The sequence below is a fragment of the Vanessa atalanta genome, chromosome 5, assembly GCF_905147765.1.
Source record: "Vanessa atalanta chromosome 5, ilVanAtal1.2, whole genome shotgun sequence".
Taxonomy (NCBI): domain Eukaryota; kingdom Metazoa; phylum Arthropoda; class Insecta; order Lepidoptera; family Nymphalidae; genus Vanessa; species Vanessa atalanta.
Genome location: NC_061875.1, coordinates 940115 through 958076, shown reverse-complemented (window position 1 = coordinate 958076; position 17962 = coordinate 940115). Strand labels below are relative to the sequence as shown.

At 32.7% G+C, this 17962-nt stretch overlaps 1 protein-coding gene across 6 annotated transcripts in view; it reads left to right on the top strand.

Annotated features, from left to right (window-relative positions):
• Positions 1 to 17962, top strand: part of LOC125064335 (polypyrimidine tract-binding protein 1) — a 275845-nt gene that overhangs the window by 215185 nt on the left and 42698 nt on the right. For all 6 annotated transcript variants that reach the window (XM_047671318.1, XM_047671320.1, XM_047671322.1 and 3 more), the window contains 2 exons: positions 1271 to 1372; positions 15261 to 15407. In XM_047671318.1, the coding sequence (XP_047527274.1) occupies positions 1271 to 1372; positions 15261 to 15407 (249 nt within the window). The remainder of the gene's footprint in view (positions 1 to 1270; positions 1373 to 15260; positions 15408 to 17962) is intronic.

Below are 17962 nucleotides of genomic sequence, written 5' to 3'. Positions count from 1 at the left end.
AAAACAAACATTACGAATGACGTGTGGGCTTTATTAAGTGTCTCGTGTGACGGATAACCGAGTGCCGGCAGGTGCGAGCGAGTGATATTCCGCCGCATACAGATTAGCTCCACGAGACACGCTCACGGATCATTGTTCACAGAATGTCTGTTCTACTAGGCCTTTTGTGGCATTTCGGTCAAATAGCTTCTAATATTTGACAAGCCATTTACTTAAACTGCTACTAATGAAACTATGAATTAGCGTGTTTAGATTAAGAGTATAAAGGGATTCAGTGTTAATGTCAACACTACAATAATAATAAAAGATTGTTGACTGTATATGATATAATTGTATTTAACTAACACGACTGTATTTTTAGATGTTGAAAAAGAGAAACGTGAGTTTCTTGCCGGTTTTTCTCGGTAGAATCTACATTCCGAACCGGTGGTAGCTTCACTTAATATAGTTTGTTAAATGACGATTCAAAAGTGTTTGTAAAAGCCTACTTGAATAAAGTATATTTTGATTTTGATCGAATGAGGCCTACAAGAGACATTATGAATTATTTTTGATAATAATGTAGATTATATCTAAATCCGTATATGAAGTATATTTCTAAAAAGAGTAACTATGTTCGTAATTACTCTTAATTGAATTATGATACTCAATAGAACTGTTTAACATTAAGAGGGTATAATATTAAATAATTTGTTATTTTGTGGATGAAACGTTTTTCCCGCGTTTTATAACCGGTCAACAATCATTTCTCGTTTTCATTTAAACTCGAGAGTTCGCGAGTCGTATTGTCTCCGACATTTATATATATATTTGCTTTATTCCGTTGGGTGATTTATTCTTCTGCCCAATGTTTACCTCTTTGTCATTTCGCCTGTCTTAAATTGAGATTGATCCTGTGGCAAGGGGAGGGTTGATGTGTCGCGTGATGGTAATATTCTTTGTATAGTCACGGAAATATATACGAATATAATAATAGTATGTTTATGTCTGAAACATTTAAGCCTTTTACAAGCCGGTATAGATACGCCGCGATGACTCATAAAAAAAAATTTAAATCTATGCTAATATTATATATGTGTAAGTAACTTTGTGTCTGTCTGTTGTTCTTTCATTGCCAAACCACCGAACTGATTTGATGAAATTTTTAAGAAAGTTTAAACTCTTTTTTTAAGTTACTTTTTTATACCTAACACCTGGCGATCAATAATTAAAATGCAAGCGAAACCGTGGGCAACAACAAGTATTTAATAAAATTTTCTTTTTGTTACAGAGAGGCTCCGACGAGCTTCTTTCGCAGAGTGGCGTCACCGTCATGGCGCCCGCCGCTCCACACCATGCTGACAATAATAACCAAGACTCAGCCGCCAAGAAGGTAACATTGCTTTATATATGTATAATTATATATAATATAGTTCCAGCAAAGTGGGATGATACAGTAGAATCTTAATCCGTAATCGTACAAACTGATTAAGGAAAATATATATAAAAACCAGTCAAAGTATTCCCAAGGAAGGAAAAAATTATACGGACGATGAAAAGAATCAGTGACACAATTGTATGTTTAACACACTAAGATAGACCCCTAAATAAATTTTATAATAACAATGTTTCGATAATGATTCAAATATAAAAAATATATAAATATGTTTTTAAATTGTTTATATTATAGATAAAAAAAATTGTAATTTTATATCTAATTGACTGATCATTTTGTTTCGGTTAATGCTGAAAAATGTTAATATCGAAAAGTGTAAGTCTAAGATATCAAAATAAAAGAGCGCTCGTAAAAGGCCAGCACGCCCTAAAGGGACATCCCTAGTGGCTTTAAGAGCCAAATTTTTATTAATCTCTATCCGACTCACAGATAAATTTCTTATATATTGAATAGGAATCGAATTAATAATTTTGAACGAATGAATCTTAAAAATGATTTCGTTCATAAATATTTTATCGATATCCGTGTTCGTATTGGACGTATCCTAATTAACTTTCGTTATTACGACCAAGTTCTAACATTTTTTTCCTAGTTAAATAAATGAAGTAGCAAGCTGAAGTAATTTGATAATAGTCCACTGCTGGGCTAAAGAGTATCCCATCAAAAACATAAATGTAAAAATGAGAGCCAAGTTAAATATTATGATATATACCTTGGTTGTTGTCTTCAACGACAAAAGAAGTGAGATCTAAATTTGTGCCAAGTTAATAGTCCTTTCTGAAATTTATTTATAACTACATAAAATATCATTTCTTCTTATAACTTGGGGTAATATATTGTTGCCTATGGTCTGACTTGGCTAGTTCTCATATACAAATTATATTATAGCCTTCGTAAGTTCTAAGCCTTTACAAATGAATTATAAACACAAATTAAGCACGCAAATATTCAATGGTGTCTGGTTAAGAATCATGTTTTCTAGTGACTGGACCATCGCAGCTCTTAATGTACGTTAATACTAACTAAGCAATACTGAGCTGTCCTCCATTCTTCTTAGATGTTCTGAGTTATAATTTGTTATTCTAAACACAAACTACAAGTTGTGTTTATAAACATATAAGAACTAGCCAAGTCAGACCTTAGGCAACAATATATTACCCCAAGTTATAAGAAGAAATGATATTTTATGTAGTTATAAATAAATTTCAGAAAGGACTATTAACTTGGCACAAATTTAGATCTCACTTCTTTTGTCGTTGAAGACAACAACCAAGGTATATATCATAATATTTAACTTGGCTCTCATTTTTACATTTATGTTTTTGATGGGATATCACTACTTTTTGTATATAAATTATTAGTAGGTACTTATTAATAACAAAATTAATACCAAATGGTTTTTGTTAAGCTATTCTATTTTCCTATTTCCTACGTTTACGGGGTATAATTGATTTTTTTTTGATACGTTCTTATTTTTCTTGTAGGTACCTCTGAAATGTTCGAGTGAATTGCCCATTCAGTTTCCGGATTTTTTTTTATGCGTTTTCTGTTTATACTTAATTTGGCCAAATAGGGGTGGTATAACGTGCGCAGACGGTTGTACTCTACAATAGAGCTCTCTTGTGTCTTGATTTGACTTGGACCTAAATTGATAAGATGTACTCCATCTAAAGTTTTAACTCTGGAGAGGCCAACGTAAGCCTGCTCTTTACTTAATATAGAGGAGCCTATGTCGAAAAGAGCACCGTCAAGGCGAAGGCCTTGTGATTTGTGTATAGTAGTAGAATATGCTAAGCAAATAGAGAATTGTTTCCTTTGAACATATATGTACATTACTTAATATCTGTAGCTTGGTTTTGACTTCTAGTACGCAAATTAAATTATGTTTAAATTGAATTGTTATTTTACATGCGCTATTGTTGTTGTCGACGTCCCCAATGTATCTTCTCTATTTTTCCATTGGACCCATTCACCAGTCCTGCTGACTGCTGACATCAACAAGCTTGCTCGATACTGTTCTTCCAAGCAATAAGGATCCCCGTTTGTAGCGCTAGAGTACAAACTTAAATCATTCCAGTTACGCCATACATACTCTACTACAGTTTCACGAAAAATATTTTATTGTTGTATACTAGTATACTCAAACAAAAAATTTGCAGTCGAATAGACTAAGCAGCTTCCATCGGAAGGCATTGAAATAATTCTTATGAGCGCGGTTGCCACTCGCTCAGACATGTTCGCGTTAAGGTTTAATCGCAACGCTCCTATCCCGTTGCTCCGGCGTCGCGTCGCGCGCCGTGTACCGAAATGCCTATAATTATTATTTTTTTAAGTATAATTATTTTGCACCATTGATATGCGCTAAATTCTAGTTAATAACGTAATAATTACTAAAGTCGGCTATACTCATAAGTACTAAAACGGAAATATTTGGATTTAAAAAACTTAAGGGTGGTATTCAACTTGTTATATATTCACGTGAAGACCTTAAAATCCACATTAAGACCGGCTGTCATAAGTTTTGATTGCTGGTTCTTATATCATTTTTTTTTATTGCAGTTATTACAGGAACTAAGTATATAAGTGTTCCTAATAGACCTAATAAAATGAAAAATTATAATAAAATGATAAAAAATTACCAGTTTCAGATTTTTTCCTTTATATTGGCCTAATTATCTACCTGCATGCCAAATTTGAACTTTCTAGGTCACCTGGAAGTAGGATATAGTTTTGATCTATAGGTCAGTCAGTGATAAAAATGACGATTCTTAGACGTTAATATCTAAATAACCATTTGAGATGCGTTTATGAAATTTGGAACACATATGTATCTCGCGAGTCTCAATATATGAGCCAAATTTGACACATTTATGTCAAATAGTTTTTGAGTTATGAGGAGGTAAAAAGTGGCTCTAAATGGTTCGTGTAATATTACACACGGTGGTGCACGCCAGTTCTGTTACTAGAACTTGGCTGACACGCTACCGCGTGTCTAGATTCTCATCATCTGGGAAAATATTTATGAAGCAGATTTTCATTTGACGTTTCTTAACGTTACTCTTTATATTGAATTTGATTTATTGAGAATATATAGATTAAAAATATAATTTTAACGAATTATATATTAACACAATTTAACGATCAATTACAATATACGAATAATTTATATAGTTGAGAGACTTTTGCTGTTCTTTTATATTATGGTTAAAATCATTATTTCACAAGCGAAATCTAAAACGAATTTATTTTTTCATTTCCTATTAAGGCTTAGAGCTTAGTCCATCACTCTGCTCCACTGCGGATTTATGGATAAAAGCTTGAAATGTTAACAAGTAAATGAATATTATTTGGAAAGTTTTCAAACAGAGTTAGACCACTCTAGTCTCGTCCGAGCTAAATTTCACCTGAAACGTGTAGTACCGTAATAAAAAATAAACAATGATGTTTTCCGTTGCATAGTTTTTTCGAGTGTATTTACATAAACTGGGCGCACGCGGCTCGTAAATGCACATTTTGTTTGGCGCTGAATAAACAAGACAAATTTTTTTTCGGAACGCTCCGATCGCTAAATGGATTGTGTAATCTATTACTAAACTAAAAAGTTTTATAGATAGAAACAAATTATATGATATTTTCTATAAAGTTTCACCTGAATTCCTCTGTCATAGGAATATATAGGTTTTTATATGACATGCCATGTCTGTTGATATAATGGTTCTACCTTCAAACTAGCCTACTACAATACTAAGTATTACTCTTTAGCAGTAGTAATCATTCAATTTTACAGGGTGACATGCAAGCTCAGGAAGGTACCACCTAATCAGATATGCTCAACAGTAATACTATTTCTATAGTAGTAACAGTACTGTAACTACAGCAATAAATGACATAACATCTTAGCTCCTAAGGTTGGCCGAGCTTTGGTGATATAAGAAATGAGTAATGTACGGTGACCACTTACCGTCACGTGGTTCAATTGTCCACCTATCTATACTTTAAATATATATATGTTTATATAATGATCACGTAGGAGAAATATATATCTGCCTTGAATGAAAAATTTCTTACTTGAGACCCATTCAGCTGTATAAATAACGAAGGGTATATATTCGATACGAAAACTTATTTAATCATATAGAAAAGATTTATATAAATATTTTCAATAAATAAAGTTAATTCAATACGCAGCTCTTTATAATATAAAATATTTAAAAAAAAAAAATTGTATACGCGAAACAACAGAAATGTACAAAGGCGGTCTTATCTTAAAGGAAGCGATCTCTTCCGGACAACCTTTGGACATAGATTTAATTTTAATTGCTTAAATAAATATTTATAACTAAGTGTAATGTAATGCAAATGCTTTTAATATACGTACATATATAGACATAATACATACGTAGCTTTATAATAGTTTGTTTGGATACCACAGTTGAAAATTTAACAGCAAATGCACAAGTATCAAATATGATTATTTGAAAACAATTTCGGTTACAATCTAAACAATTTATTGTCCATAAATAATTTGTTAGTATAGAAAAAAATAGCTAAGATTGGGCAAGTATTTGCTCTCTCACTAAAGCACTCTGAAAAGCTCGCCCCAGTAATCTTAATTACATTGTGATCTCGTTACAGGCCAGTCCTAATTCATAATTAAATAGAGACGTCTCTCTCTTACGCTATTTTATTTGCTTCTTTTATGATTTTACGATTGCGTCCACTTTATTTTTCCAGTGTAAAAATTTAAACATTGCTGTTTGCCAGCCCTTTCTGTTCTTCTCTGTTGCTCTGAATATTCATTTAAAATCCATCAGAGGAATAGCGAGTCGTTTTTGAAGAGTGTTTTTTTTCTCAGTTGCTCCTTTGTCGTCAGGAAACACCTCGCGCCCTGTTAAATTTGAATCAAAACCTGAAATATTGAAAACAGCTATTCTAAGTAATTTTATTATATTTAATTTTAATTTCTGCAAATGCAAACTGTTTTTTAGTCCTAGCTATTTGCATATTCAATTAAAAAGTATTTATAAATATACATAAGTACGTATTTGGTGTCTGAAATATATATTTAAATTATATCATTCATCGGTTAGCCTGCGGGGAGGTGTAGGTAGAGTTTTGGCAATATCCAATTCTTGAAGACCAAGATTCGGTGTGAATACTTTGTACTCCGGGCTGCCGCTGAAAAATTTCTTATAGAAAAACTGGAACCAACTCACCACGATGCTCCATATATTGGGTTGATACAAGTGGCTGTTTTTATAGACCAGATGCAGGTTTTGACAAAATGAATCTAAGCTAACATAATAAATGCAAAAGTAACTCCGTCTGTTACCTCTTCACGCTTAAACCGCTGAACCTATTTAAATGAAATTTGGTGTGGGTATATTTTGAGTACCGGATATATGCTACTTATTTTAATGCAACTCTAGATCTTGGGCTAATTTTTAAAAAATTCACGGTGGCTAAGCCGCATATTCATCTAGTTATAAATGAAAAATAAAAATATGAAAATCATCTTAATTCAACATTTCCATTATACACATTATACGGTCCACACTTTCGGATCATTGCAAGTAACGGCAAATTAAAAAAAAAAGTAAATACTAATATACCTTCGTTCCTCTGAACTGAGTCATTAATGTCCAAATAAAGTAATTAATTATGTTTCGCATTTTTCCTCATTTCCTTGACGCTGGCCTGTAAAAACGTAGAAAACCCTGCGAAGTGAAGATCAATCAAAGCAGAGAATGCTGAACGACTACTTAAGCATTTACGAGCTTGTCTAACGAAATTACGACTTTGGCCCTCTAAATTCACAGTTACGCTTATTTACGGTTATAAAAATATTTATATCCATAAGAATAAACTTTGACTTGAAAAGATTTCCTTAATGTAATATATAAATAAAAACTGACCTATATCAGATACTAGATCCACGTCCCGGCTTCGTCCGGGTGAAATAAGAATCTGAGTTTACCCAGGTTATATTAAGTCAAGTATGCCCATAAAAGCACTTTTGAATCGTCATGTTAAGTCATGGCAAGAAACTATGAAAGTACTCTTTTCCACCATTTTAATTACGAAGTATGTCAATAAAGTACAATTACATTTTTATAAATCCTGCTTATAAATCAATAAATACTAAGAACACTCTTTATTATAGACGACCTCCGTGGTCGAGTAGTACACCGGTTTTCATGGGTACGCCACGGGTAGAAAAAGTTCATTAGTTTTCTATGTTGTCTTGGGTCTGGGTGTTTGTGGTACCGTCGTTACTTCTGATTTTCCATAACACAAGTGCTTTAGCTACTTACATTGGGATCAGAGTAATGTATGTGATGTTGTCCAATATTTATTTACAACCTTTAATATAATTTTGTATCGAGTAATATGCCTTATTTAGCAATGTTTTTTGACTTAAGGGTTCACTTTTTAATGAGCCAAGTTAATGTCTTTGTATTTGAAAAACGTATTTCTTACATCCTACACTAGGATATTGATATATTCATTTATTATAATACAAAATACATTTCATTATTTTCATCTAAACTACAAACGTACTAACCCTTCAAAACAGAAATGCCATCCATTTTCTCGTCTGAGGGGTGAAATTTTCAAAAACTTCGATGTAAATGTTTATCAATTCAATCAAGAAACACAAATGGTAAATTTCAAAATCACTTTTATTTTATTTTGATAGTAATGTTTCTCCCGTTTGGGGTTGAATTTCCAAAAACTAAATATATATCCAATTATTTTCTGATAATTATTTTAAAATGATACATTCCCCATATCTTCAATCTTTTTTTACTCCTAATCCTGTTATTAGGGAGTTTTTCAAAAACACATTACACGTATTTATTTATTTCTAACCAGAGGCTTGTATATGAAATTTCTGGCATCTTACTTTAATAATGATGGACTCCTCATGTAGATTTTCAACCCCCATTTCTCCCTCTTATACCTAATATAGATTAGGTTTGCTTACTTCGTACCAGAAACTTCTGTTTGACATGCTTCGTTTTACAAAAATGAAGAACTCTTTTGGCTTCAATAATGAACTTTCCAAAAATCCTTTTTTATTTCAATGTCTACTTAAGTTTAGGAGTAATTAGACAAAGAAGCAAGTCAAGCGGCCTTATAGTTTCGGTACGTCCAATCCCTAAAACAGCGAATGAAGCCGTACGCGACATTAGCAGCCCGTAAATGTCCCACTGCTGGGATAAAGGCCTCCTCTCCCTTTAAGAAGAAGGTTTGGAGCATATTCCACCACGCTGCTCCAATGCGGGTTGGCGGAATACACATGTGGCAGAATTTCGTTGAAATTAGACACATGCAGGTTTCCTCACGATGTTTTCCTTCACCGCCGAGCACGAGATGAATTATAAACACAAATTAAGCACATGAAATTTCAGTGGTGCCTGCCTGGGTTTGAACCCGAAATCATCGATTAAGATGCACGCGTTCTAACCACTGGGCCATCTCGGCTCAGTGTACGCGACAACTAGTATAATATAAATATTGAACCAAAAAAACCTCTCCTCACCTTTAAACACGTCAGAAAGAGATAGCAATATTCCTGTCAAATTATTATAGCTCAGAGATACCATTATCTCTCCGTGGGTTCTTAACTTGAGAAAATAACTAAATTTGTTTCAGTAAATTTCGACATGATAATAGGCCCTTGGGTATAGGCGAATTACAATATATTTATGTAATGTAACGTGGAAGGGAATTAAGTCAGCGTTAACGTTGTATTAAAAAAAAATTGCTATAAATGAAATATTTTTTCGTAACAAACGTATGTAACGTTTGTTACGAAAAACTTTGCACTAATAATAAATTATAAAAGAATCCATCATACCCAAATAAATTCGACTATGAGTAGAAGAAAAATATATTCTATAGTCGACTACAGTCGAATTCATTTTCGATTTTCGGAGTATTTTTTTTATTTTAAGCAACAAATAAGAACATGTATAAAAGGAGCACGTTTATTATTCTCCATTTCGTCCGTAATATATCTGAAAATAGTATAAATGTAACGGATTATTTCTGAGAAAAATAAACCATTGAATACTTCACAGATGAATTCCCTAAAGGAATATTTTCCGTTTATTAATTAGTATGAAATATAAAGAGCCTTTTGACTTTCTTTCCGTGTTATGTGTTCATGAGATTATTCATTATTTATTAACATCGCGACTAAAAGTATATTTACTGACGTTAATAATTTTCTCATTATGTTCATTGTACACTGAACTTAATTAACTTAATATCGTCTAGCGATATAATAGTGATAATTACTGGTCTACAGTGATATTCCCAGTTAGAATCATAACCGATGATTTACACATGTTCACGTGAATTACTAGAATCAACATTTGAACCAAGACAGAGTTGCGAATTAAAAGATAGAGAAGTGTTCGACATAAAACCACCACCACCTAGATGTCCGAAAATCCACAACAGCGCGATTTTTAAGTCATTTTCTGCCTTGCACAACCACTCTGTGGAACCAGCTTTCGCCGGCGATTTTTTCGAACTAATACGACTTGGGAACCTTCAAGAAAAGAGCGTACCTACCTTAAAGGCCGGCAACGCATCTGCAAGTCCCCCGGTGTTGCAGATATCCATGGGCGGTGGTAGTCACTTTCCATCAGGTGAGCCTCCTGCTCGTTTGCCACCTATAACATAAAAAAAAAAAAACAAATCAAAAGATGTGGTTAAAACAAGACCATAGCATGATAAATGGTTTTACTACATAAAAATATATATTTATGTGATTTTAATATAACAAAAACTTAATTTATGTTTATTAATATTAATTAATCGTAAAATATTAAGTTTATATCGAAGGTAATATAAATATTTAAAAATTCAACGTAAAAGTTATCTGGTCATTTGTTAACGATATTATCCGGAGCCTGCCAATTAAAAGTTCACCGAAGCTATCTTCGTATTTGTACATAATCTATTAATAAATATGGCAATTTATACCATTTTCATTTGATTACGGTTCAAACAAATTATCAAGATATTGTTCGTATTATACTTGTGATTATAAGCCTTAAATATACAAGTAATTATTATCCTCACAAATAATGTACGGCGTGAGAGAATTTATCGTAATAAAGAAATATGTCTGGTTTGACTTAAGTCATATTTTAAAAAGCAGTAGATTCTTGTAAATGTCAAAAAAGAAGATCACAAAATAATCTTCTAGAAAAAACCTGAACAGTACCTGCTTTGTTTATAACCATTTAATCACCAAATAAACATATGTGAAGTGAAGCCGAATACATACAATGTAATTATAAATATCATTTAATTAATCTAATTATAATTAGTGGCTAGGTAAAAAGCCGCAAATTTCGAGGTTCCGGATTCAGACCCCGACTTGATCCGATAAAAATAGTTTAGTAATAATTCTCTCGTCGAAAAATTCTCGGTACCAGTCCGAAGTCTGGAAGTTGGAAGTATGTACACTACCGACCTGTACCAGAACTCTTTCCTTGCATATCGGATTTGATTTTAAGAGCGAGAGAAAAGACAGTTTACCTGTGCTTGGGCACTCACTGGTGCACTATAATATATCCCACTTGACTGATCTCCATTGAAATTAGCTGACGGAAAAATCGGAAATTTAAAAAATGCACCTAAAAATACCCGCTAAAATGATACCTCAAGGGAACATCTTAAATATTAACTGTATTTTAACTTTAAATGTAACTTAAAAGGATAATCTATCCTTAACTATTTATCTAAAGGTAAGATACTTCACATGTGGTTGGTATAAGTTCTTGAGTAAAATTTGAAGATAGATTAATTTACCGTTAAGCCGAACAGCTTAGGCCTTAGTTACAGGTGAAAGTTTCAACGTCAAATATTAAGGTACCTTTATAAAATAACAATTTATTCCTTAAAAGATTTAAAGTCTGTCCTATCTTCTTTGATGTCTATTTATTTTTAATTAACTAAACTCTGGGCATTAATTCAAAATATGTTTATAAATATTTAATTAATAACTTCTTAGACTTCGATAACATCACCAATAAACCGTACTACATTATTTCAAGATATAATGTCAGTAACTAACGGTAGCTTCAATTCGAGAAACTGTAACAGTCTGTAGACATCAAAAGGCTTCACGCTTTTTTTCTTCATTCCTTTCTTGAGGAAAAAGTTAAGAGATAATTCCACCACGCTGCGTCAATGCAGGTTGGTGAACACATATCATTTGTTAATGGTAGACATTTATGCAACACATTCAGATTTCTTTCAGAAATAAAAACATTAACTCATAGTTGCTTGCCTGGGTCGGAACCTGTAATATTTTGTTTAAATACATGTGCTCTAGCTATATCGGCCGTATTGACAGGAACGAAAAAATAATATTTCAATAAACACGATGGACCCAATCACTAGAAAAACTGTCCGATTCCCGGAAATCTTTGCGTAAAAATGCCAAGTGATATCTCTTTTTTTCAATTCTCGCAACTAAGTCAAGATTTAATATTTATGGATGAAATGTGAGCCGGCGCGGATGATTTAAAGTGTCTGATGTGGAAATCGTTCTTCGCGGATTTTCTGACCCAGCGATTGTAATGTCCTTTACGTTTTACGTACCGTTTGTTTTCCTTCACGGGAGGAGAAAATATAGAAAATGTACCTTCAAGGTAGGGTGAACGTGTTCCGCGATTTATTCCTCCCTTTGCAACTCACTTTGGAAAATATATATTTTTTATTTGTTTACTTACGGAGATTTGGTTCTTTTGATGTCGATTGTACGAGAATCGTATTGTTGGGGTACAAGATGTTGTCTGTCTATCCATTTAGTTAGTGGTTTATTAATGGATTGTTCATGTTCTGTATTATTTGAATGATTTAAATTTAAATTTCGAACAAACAAGTCGAATAGAATATTATAAGTTAATTTTTAATTAGCCGTAACGTTACTGTTTGCATTGTTAAGGATAAACTTATTTACTTTTATAGTAAGGGAGCTGGCGGGTATTTGGGTGAATTAATTTGTTATATTTTATGAAAAGTTCTTATAAGTAGAATGGATGGACTTGCTATATATTTAACGATGACTTAAATTTTGGGAAGGATTTTGCACATGATCTTCAGAGCAAAAGTTTTGACCACTAGTTCCCTAACTCCACTGGCGTAAGTGACATAACATCTCAGTTCTCAATGTTGGAGGCGTATTGGCGGTGTAAGGGATGATATGCCGTGACTGACTATCACGTGACCCATTAGTCAGTCTGCCTATTTAAAAAAAAGCAACATTTATTGTTTTGAGATAAGAAATAAAAAAGTAACAAATACTTACTTGTTAAACTTACGTGATGAATCAAAAGATATAAGAATCGACGCACAAGTCTGATAGACACTAAGAAAGTCGTGAATCTTTTTGATAAACTTGTCAATGACCAAGTAACGGGCGTCTCATTTGTCAGACATTTACGCTTCGTTGAAAAAAAGGCGAACTTAAAAGAATGTTTCTCGGAATCCCGTAATTCCTTTGGAAAGTTTAACTTTGCTTGATATTCCTCTTCAAGATATACTTATCTTCTATACAAATCTTTACATCTTCATCATATAATAGAAGTTTCCTTAAACGATTATGTTTATTTAGGTTTCTATCAACACCTCACCTATTCTACCGCTAAAGAGCGCTACTTAGTATTGTTGTATTTCGACTTGAAGGGTAAGTGAGCCAGTGTAATAACAGGCACTAGGGACATAACTTCTCACTTCCCAAAATTGGTTTTGAAAATGCGATGGAAGGATTGGTTAATATTTATTATAGTGCAATTAAATGCCCAACGTTGGGGCAAATACGGAATGTTACATTACGCTTTGAGCCGAGATGGCCCAGTGGTTAGAACGCGTGCATCTTAACCGATGATTTCGGGTTCAAACCCAGGCAGGCACCACTAAAATTTCATGTGCTTAATTTGTGTTTATAATTCATCTCGTGCTCGGCGGTGAAGGAAAACATCGTGAGGAAACCTGCATGTGTCTAATTTCAACGAAATTCTGCTACATGTGTATTCCGCCAACCCGCATTGGAGCAGCGTGGTGGAATATGCTCCAAACCTTCTCCTCAAAGGGAGAGGAGGCCTTTATCCCAGCAGTGGGACATTTACGGGCTGCTACTGCTGTACTGCTACTGTACGCTTACGCTTTACATTTGATAATATTCTTTATAACAGACAGATTTTGTTTTCAACTGCTCGAATAGCGTAGCTATTTCATTATCTTCTTTTGGTAATTTATTAAATTAATTGAAATTCGTTTTCAATTATCATAATTAAAGATTATTAAAACAGTATTTTAGCGATTACGAGATGGAAAATCCTAATATTATTATCTTCTTCGCCTTCTTCTTCAATTAGCTAAATTAATATATTTTTTAATTCAAAATTGTGTTACCGAATTAATTTGACGCAATCGTAATCTCTAAATAAGTATACCATATTACATTTTTGGTAAGTTTGTTTATTTTAATTTCGGCGGTTTCCTTTTGACAATTATTAATAATATAAAAGATTTTTCAAGAAATTGTGAGGGTTAATTTTACTTTTCACAAAATGAGCAAGCATAAATTTATTACTTCTGTTTCTCGACTTCGTGGGGTTATTATTTTAAGGGACATTACGCTTTTACAATAAGACCTTAGAAAGCTTTTAATAATAATTAATTGTGTGTGGCAAAGATTAAAAATGTCAGTTATGAACTTTTTACGAACGATATTTATTTAAAAATAAATAACCCGCTCAGTTTCTTTCGACGGTTATTTTTCGGTCTCAGATAATTTTATTAAAACAGGTCATACAATTTTGATGATTAATAATTCAGTATATTCCTACTTTATTAAATAAATAACATGACTTTGACTTTTCAAATAGTTATTATAAAGATAATAATTAATATAAACTTATCCCAAACTTAAGTACTTTTTCATAAAGCCCTTGTGATACGTCGTCATTCAGGTAACTATTTTCACCTACCTAGAAACTGAAGTGTCACACAAAGCTACAATGTATTGGGGGCCTCGGTTCGGGCCCGCCGCCGTAATCAAAAGGCTCTCGGGGGAACAATAGCGCCCACATCGGGTCGGGACCGATAAGCCTCAACAATTATTCTAGATCGACTTTTCAATTATCCAACCGACTCTTCCCGGGAACAATACTTGCTTTATTTATGTATATTAGACCGGTCACTTTGTACGCCATTTAAACGTGTATTCATACAAATATTATACTCAATTAGGCGAGTAGAACGGGCTTCGTGTCATGGCTTAAATTAAAAATATTTTACATCGTTTTCGTGATATCTTAACGTTGTCTCCGGGTGTTAAAGGTGAAATTAAAATACGTGGAAATACGAAAATATGTATTATACGTGATGCTGCCTTACTTTATGTAAACAATTTTATTTGTTAGAGATTATAAATTATCTACAGTCGATAATAAAACTTTTTTTTTTTAATTCTTCACAAATGTTTAACTTTCCGTATCTGTATAATATGTATGTAGTTGTTTAATATATTTTTATTCAAAAACAATTTGTACATAAAACAACAAACACATCCGAAGACGCAACGATTTTCAGAGATTTTAGTATGTAATATTATTACACTAGTCGTCGCCCGCGGCTTCGCTTGTGTTTAATGCCTATGTCCTTTCTTGGGGTTTAAGCTTGCTTCCACTTAACAAATTTATAATATGATTCAATATTATTGTTATGAAATAAATCATCTTTATTTATACTTTAGGTATTTAAATTAATATTATTTTCTATTCTTTCCCAGGTGAAACTGGAGCAAAATGTTGGCAAACCGTCAAGGGTTATCCACATACGGAACATACCAAACGAGACTACGGAAGCTGAGATCATACAGCTTGGTCTACCCTTCGGGCGGGTCACCAACGTACTCGTTCTCAAAGGAAAAAATCAGGTAAAGACGCAAAATTATACCGAGCTCTTGTGCAGCCTCGGGCTGTATCGGCTCGGCAAAGTAAATGTTCATAATATCATACATAACGTACAAGTATTCGTTATAAACGTTGCGTTGTTTTACTTGAATAATATTTATTATTTTCTTTGTACTTTGCGTATTATTTTCGTATTCAGTAACGAGTTATATTAATTTCGTTTCAAATTGTAATATGGTTATGTTATCGATAAATATATTTATTTAATTCTAATTATATATATTTATACATATACATTCGATTTATAAAATAATTTTATTGCAAATAAATATTTATATGATGAAATTGTATAAATTTTATCGCGATTTTTGATATGATGATGGTCCTAATAAACATCGATTAAAATTCGACCCAAAAGAATATCACGACAATAAAAATTGTAAACAATATAACATAATAAATTTATTTACGTTCTATCGTGTAATAAAAAAAAAAAAAAACGGTATGAATACTAAGAATTAAACGAAGTTTCGTACAAGATGAATGACAGCAAAATAAAGTTCATCTCACCGGCAGCGAGTTCGATATTTCTTACCGTCGACTTGATAAACAACAATAGGGCTGCAACTGCAGTTAGCAGTTTCAAACTAACATTGGATAAAGTGCAAATGTAGTTCTTATTTCTTCTAACTGAAGCCATGGAGTCGGATTATCTCGTGCATATATAATGAACAAATCGCTTAACTTCGACTCTATGTATACTTTACGGCCGAGGAAAGTTTTGACGAGTATTTTGCAACGAGCAGTAGCTCTCAGCTCTCTTGAGTAGGCCATTTAATTTGCAGGAATAAAGTATATTTCTTTAAATACATTTTCTTGTTTAAAATTCGATATTGTATTAAAATTTAAATCAGGGTTATACTTCGCATATAAACAGTTTTGATATATTGGTATCTATTAATAGGTAATTATGTACGGTATCTGATTGGTGCTTGAACTGGTGTGTAAAATTTAGGTGCCATTGATATTTAATTTCGAACAATGTTTGTGTAAAAACAATGAAAAAAAAAACTCGATAGAATAAAAAAAAACATGCGAAGTTCCAGCGTGTAAACTCGGTCATACTACAACACTGCCCTCCACAATAGACGTAGCTATACCGGAAACACAACAAGTGGGCGGTCTCGTCCGCAAATAGGCCGCTAACCATTGTGGCACCGGCCTCCGTCTATTTTAACTTTACCGATTCATAAATTCAAATAGTTTGTTAAAAACAATAATTAATAAAGCTTATTATTCAGCGTAAGATTATATACGTAGATGACAAAAAGCATGGAGCATCAAACTGATGATTATATGACGTAATTTTGTATTTTTATTAAGTTTCTTGTCCGTTTACTCGATAGAATCTACATTCCGATGGTAGCTTTACGTTTAATACAGTTCTGTAAGTAATTTGAAACAGCTTACTTGAAAAAAGTATATTTTTATTTAGAATATATAGATTCATTAAAAACTGGGTCAGATTATAGCAATAATTTGGCTCAGTTATTCGTTAATAATCTAAATAAATTCAAACTGTAAGTGTTCATAATACTATCTTTTATTATTAATTAATCCAGATTCAGAATATGTTAAGGTAATTATTATCGGCGGAGGCTAGATGTACTTAAAGTTACGGTTACCATCATTACGAAGAGGACGCGAATGAAATCGCCATAAATAATCTATCCATGTATATTTAAAATAGATAGGCAATGGTAAGGTAAATGGTCCTTTAGTATTCAGCAATGGGAAAATAGTGGGAAATAAATTCCTCATTTTACAGAACACTTTTTACCTTATACTGGTGATCCAATGCGCCAACGACAATGGTAGTTACCATTGTCGTTGGATGAAGATGTTGTGTCTCTTGTGTCTGTAGTTACAGTCTTAATCTACTAACTCATCAAACACAAGAATACAATTAATATATTCTTACTGTAAACTAGTTAATGAGTGAGTAACCCCTACCGGGATACCTTTGTGTCCGACTGATAAAATAAGTAATCTCTTTGTATTGTATTTATTTAGCATACATATGAAAGTTGAAATAAAAGCATAACAGCAACACAGTTGTCCATGCAATAGTGTTATTAAAACGTTTCCGTGTATTTAGTTTCCTTGACAAACACTGAAATTATTTCAGAAAATACAAATATTTTGTTTTGTTAATTTTTCTCATGGTTATTGTTAAATATTTCTTTTATAAAATATACCTTCCATAGCCAAAAAGGTAACCCGATGGTGAGAGGTCACCATAAACAAAGACGCTGTAAGAAATATTAACCATTCCACATATCAAACCAATCCGTTACCAGCCTTTAGAAATAAGATCTTATTCGTATGTCCCTTGTACTTATAGTTACACTGACTCACTCGCCCTTTAAATCAGAACACAAAAATTGTTGTTGTTTGACGGTAAGATATCTGATGATTTTTTGGTCACCAAGTAATATGCACATACATCATGAAGACTTTTTATCTTATAGGGTTATTTATTTTGTTCTTTTTCCCATTTGTAACAGAAAAGTATGAT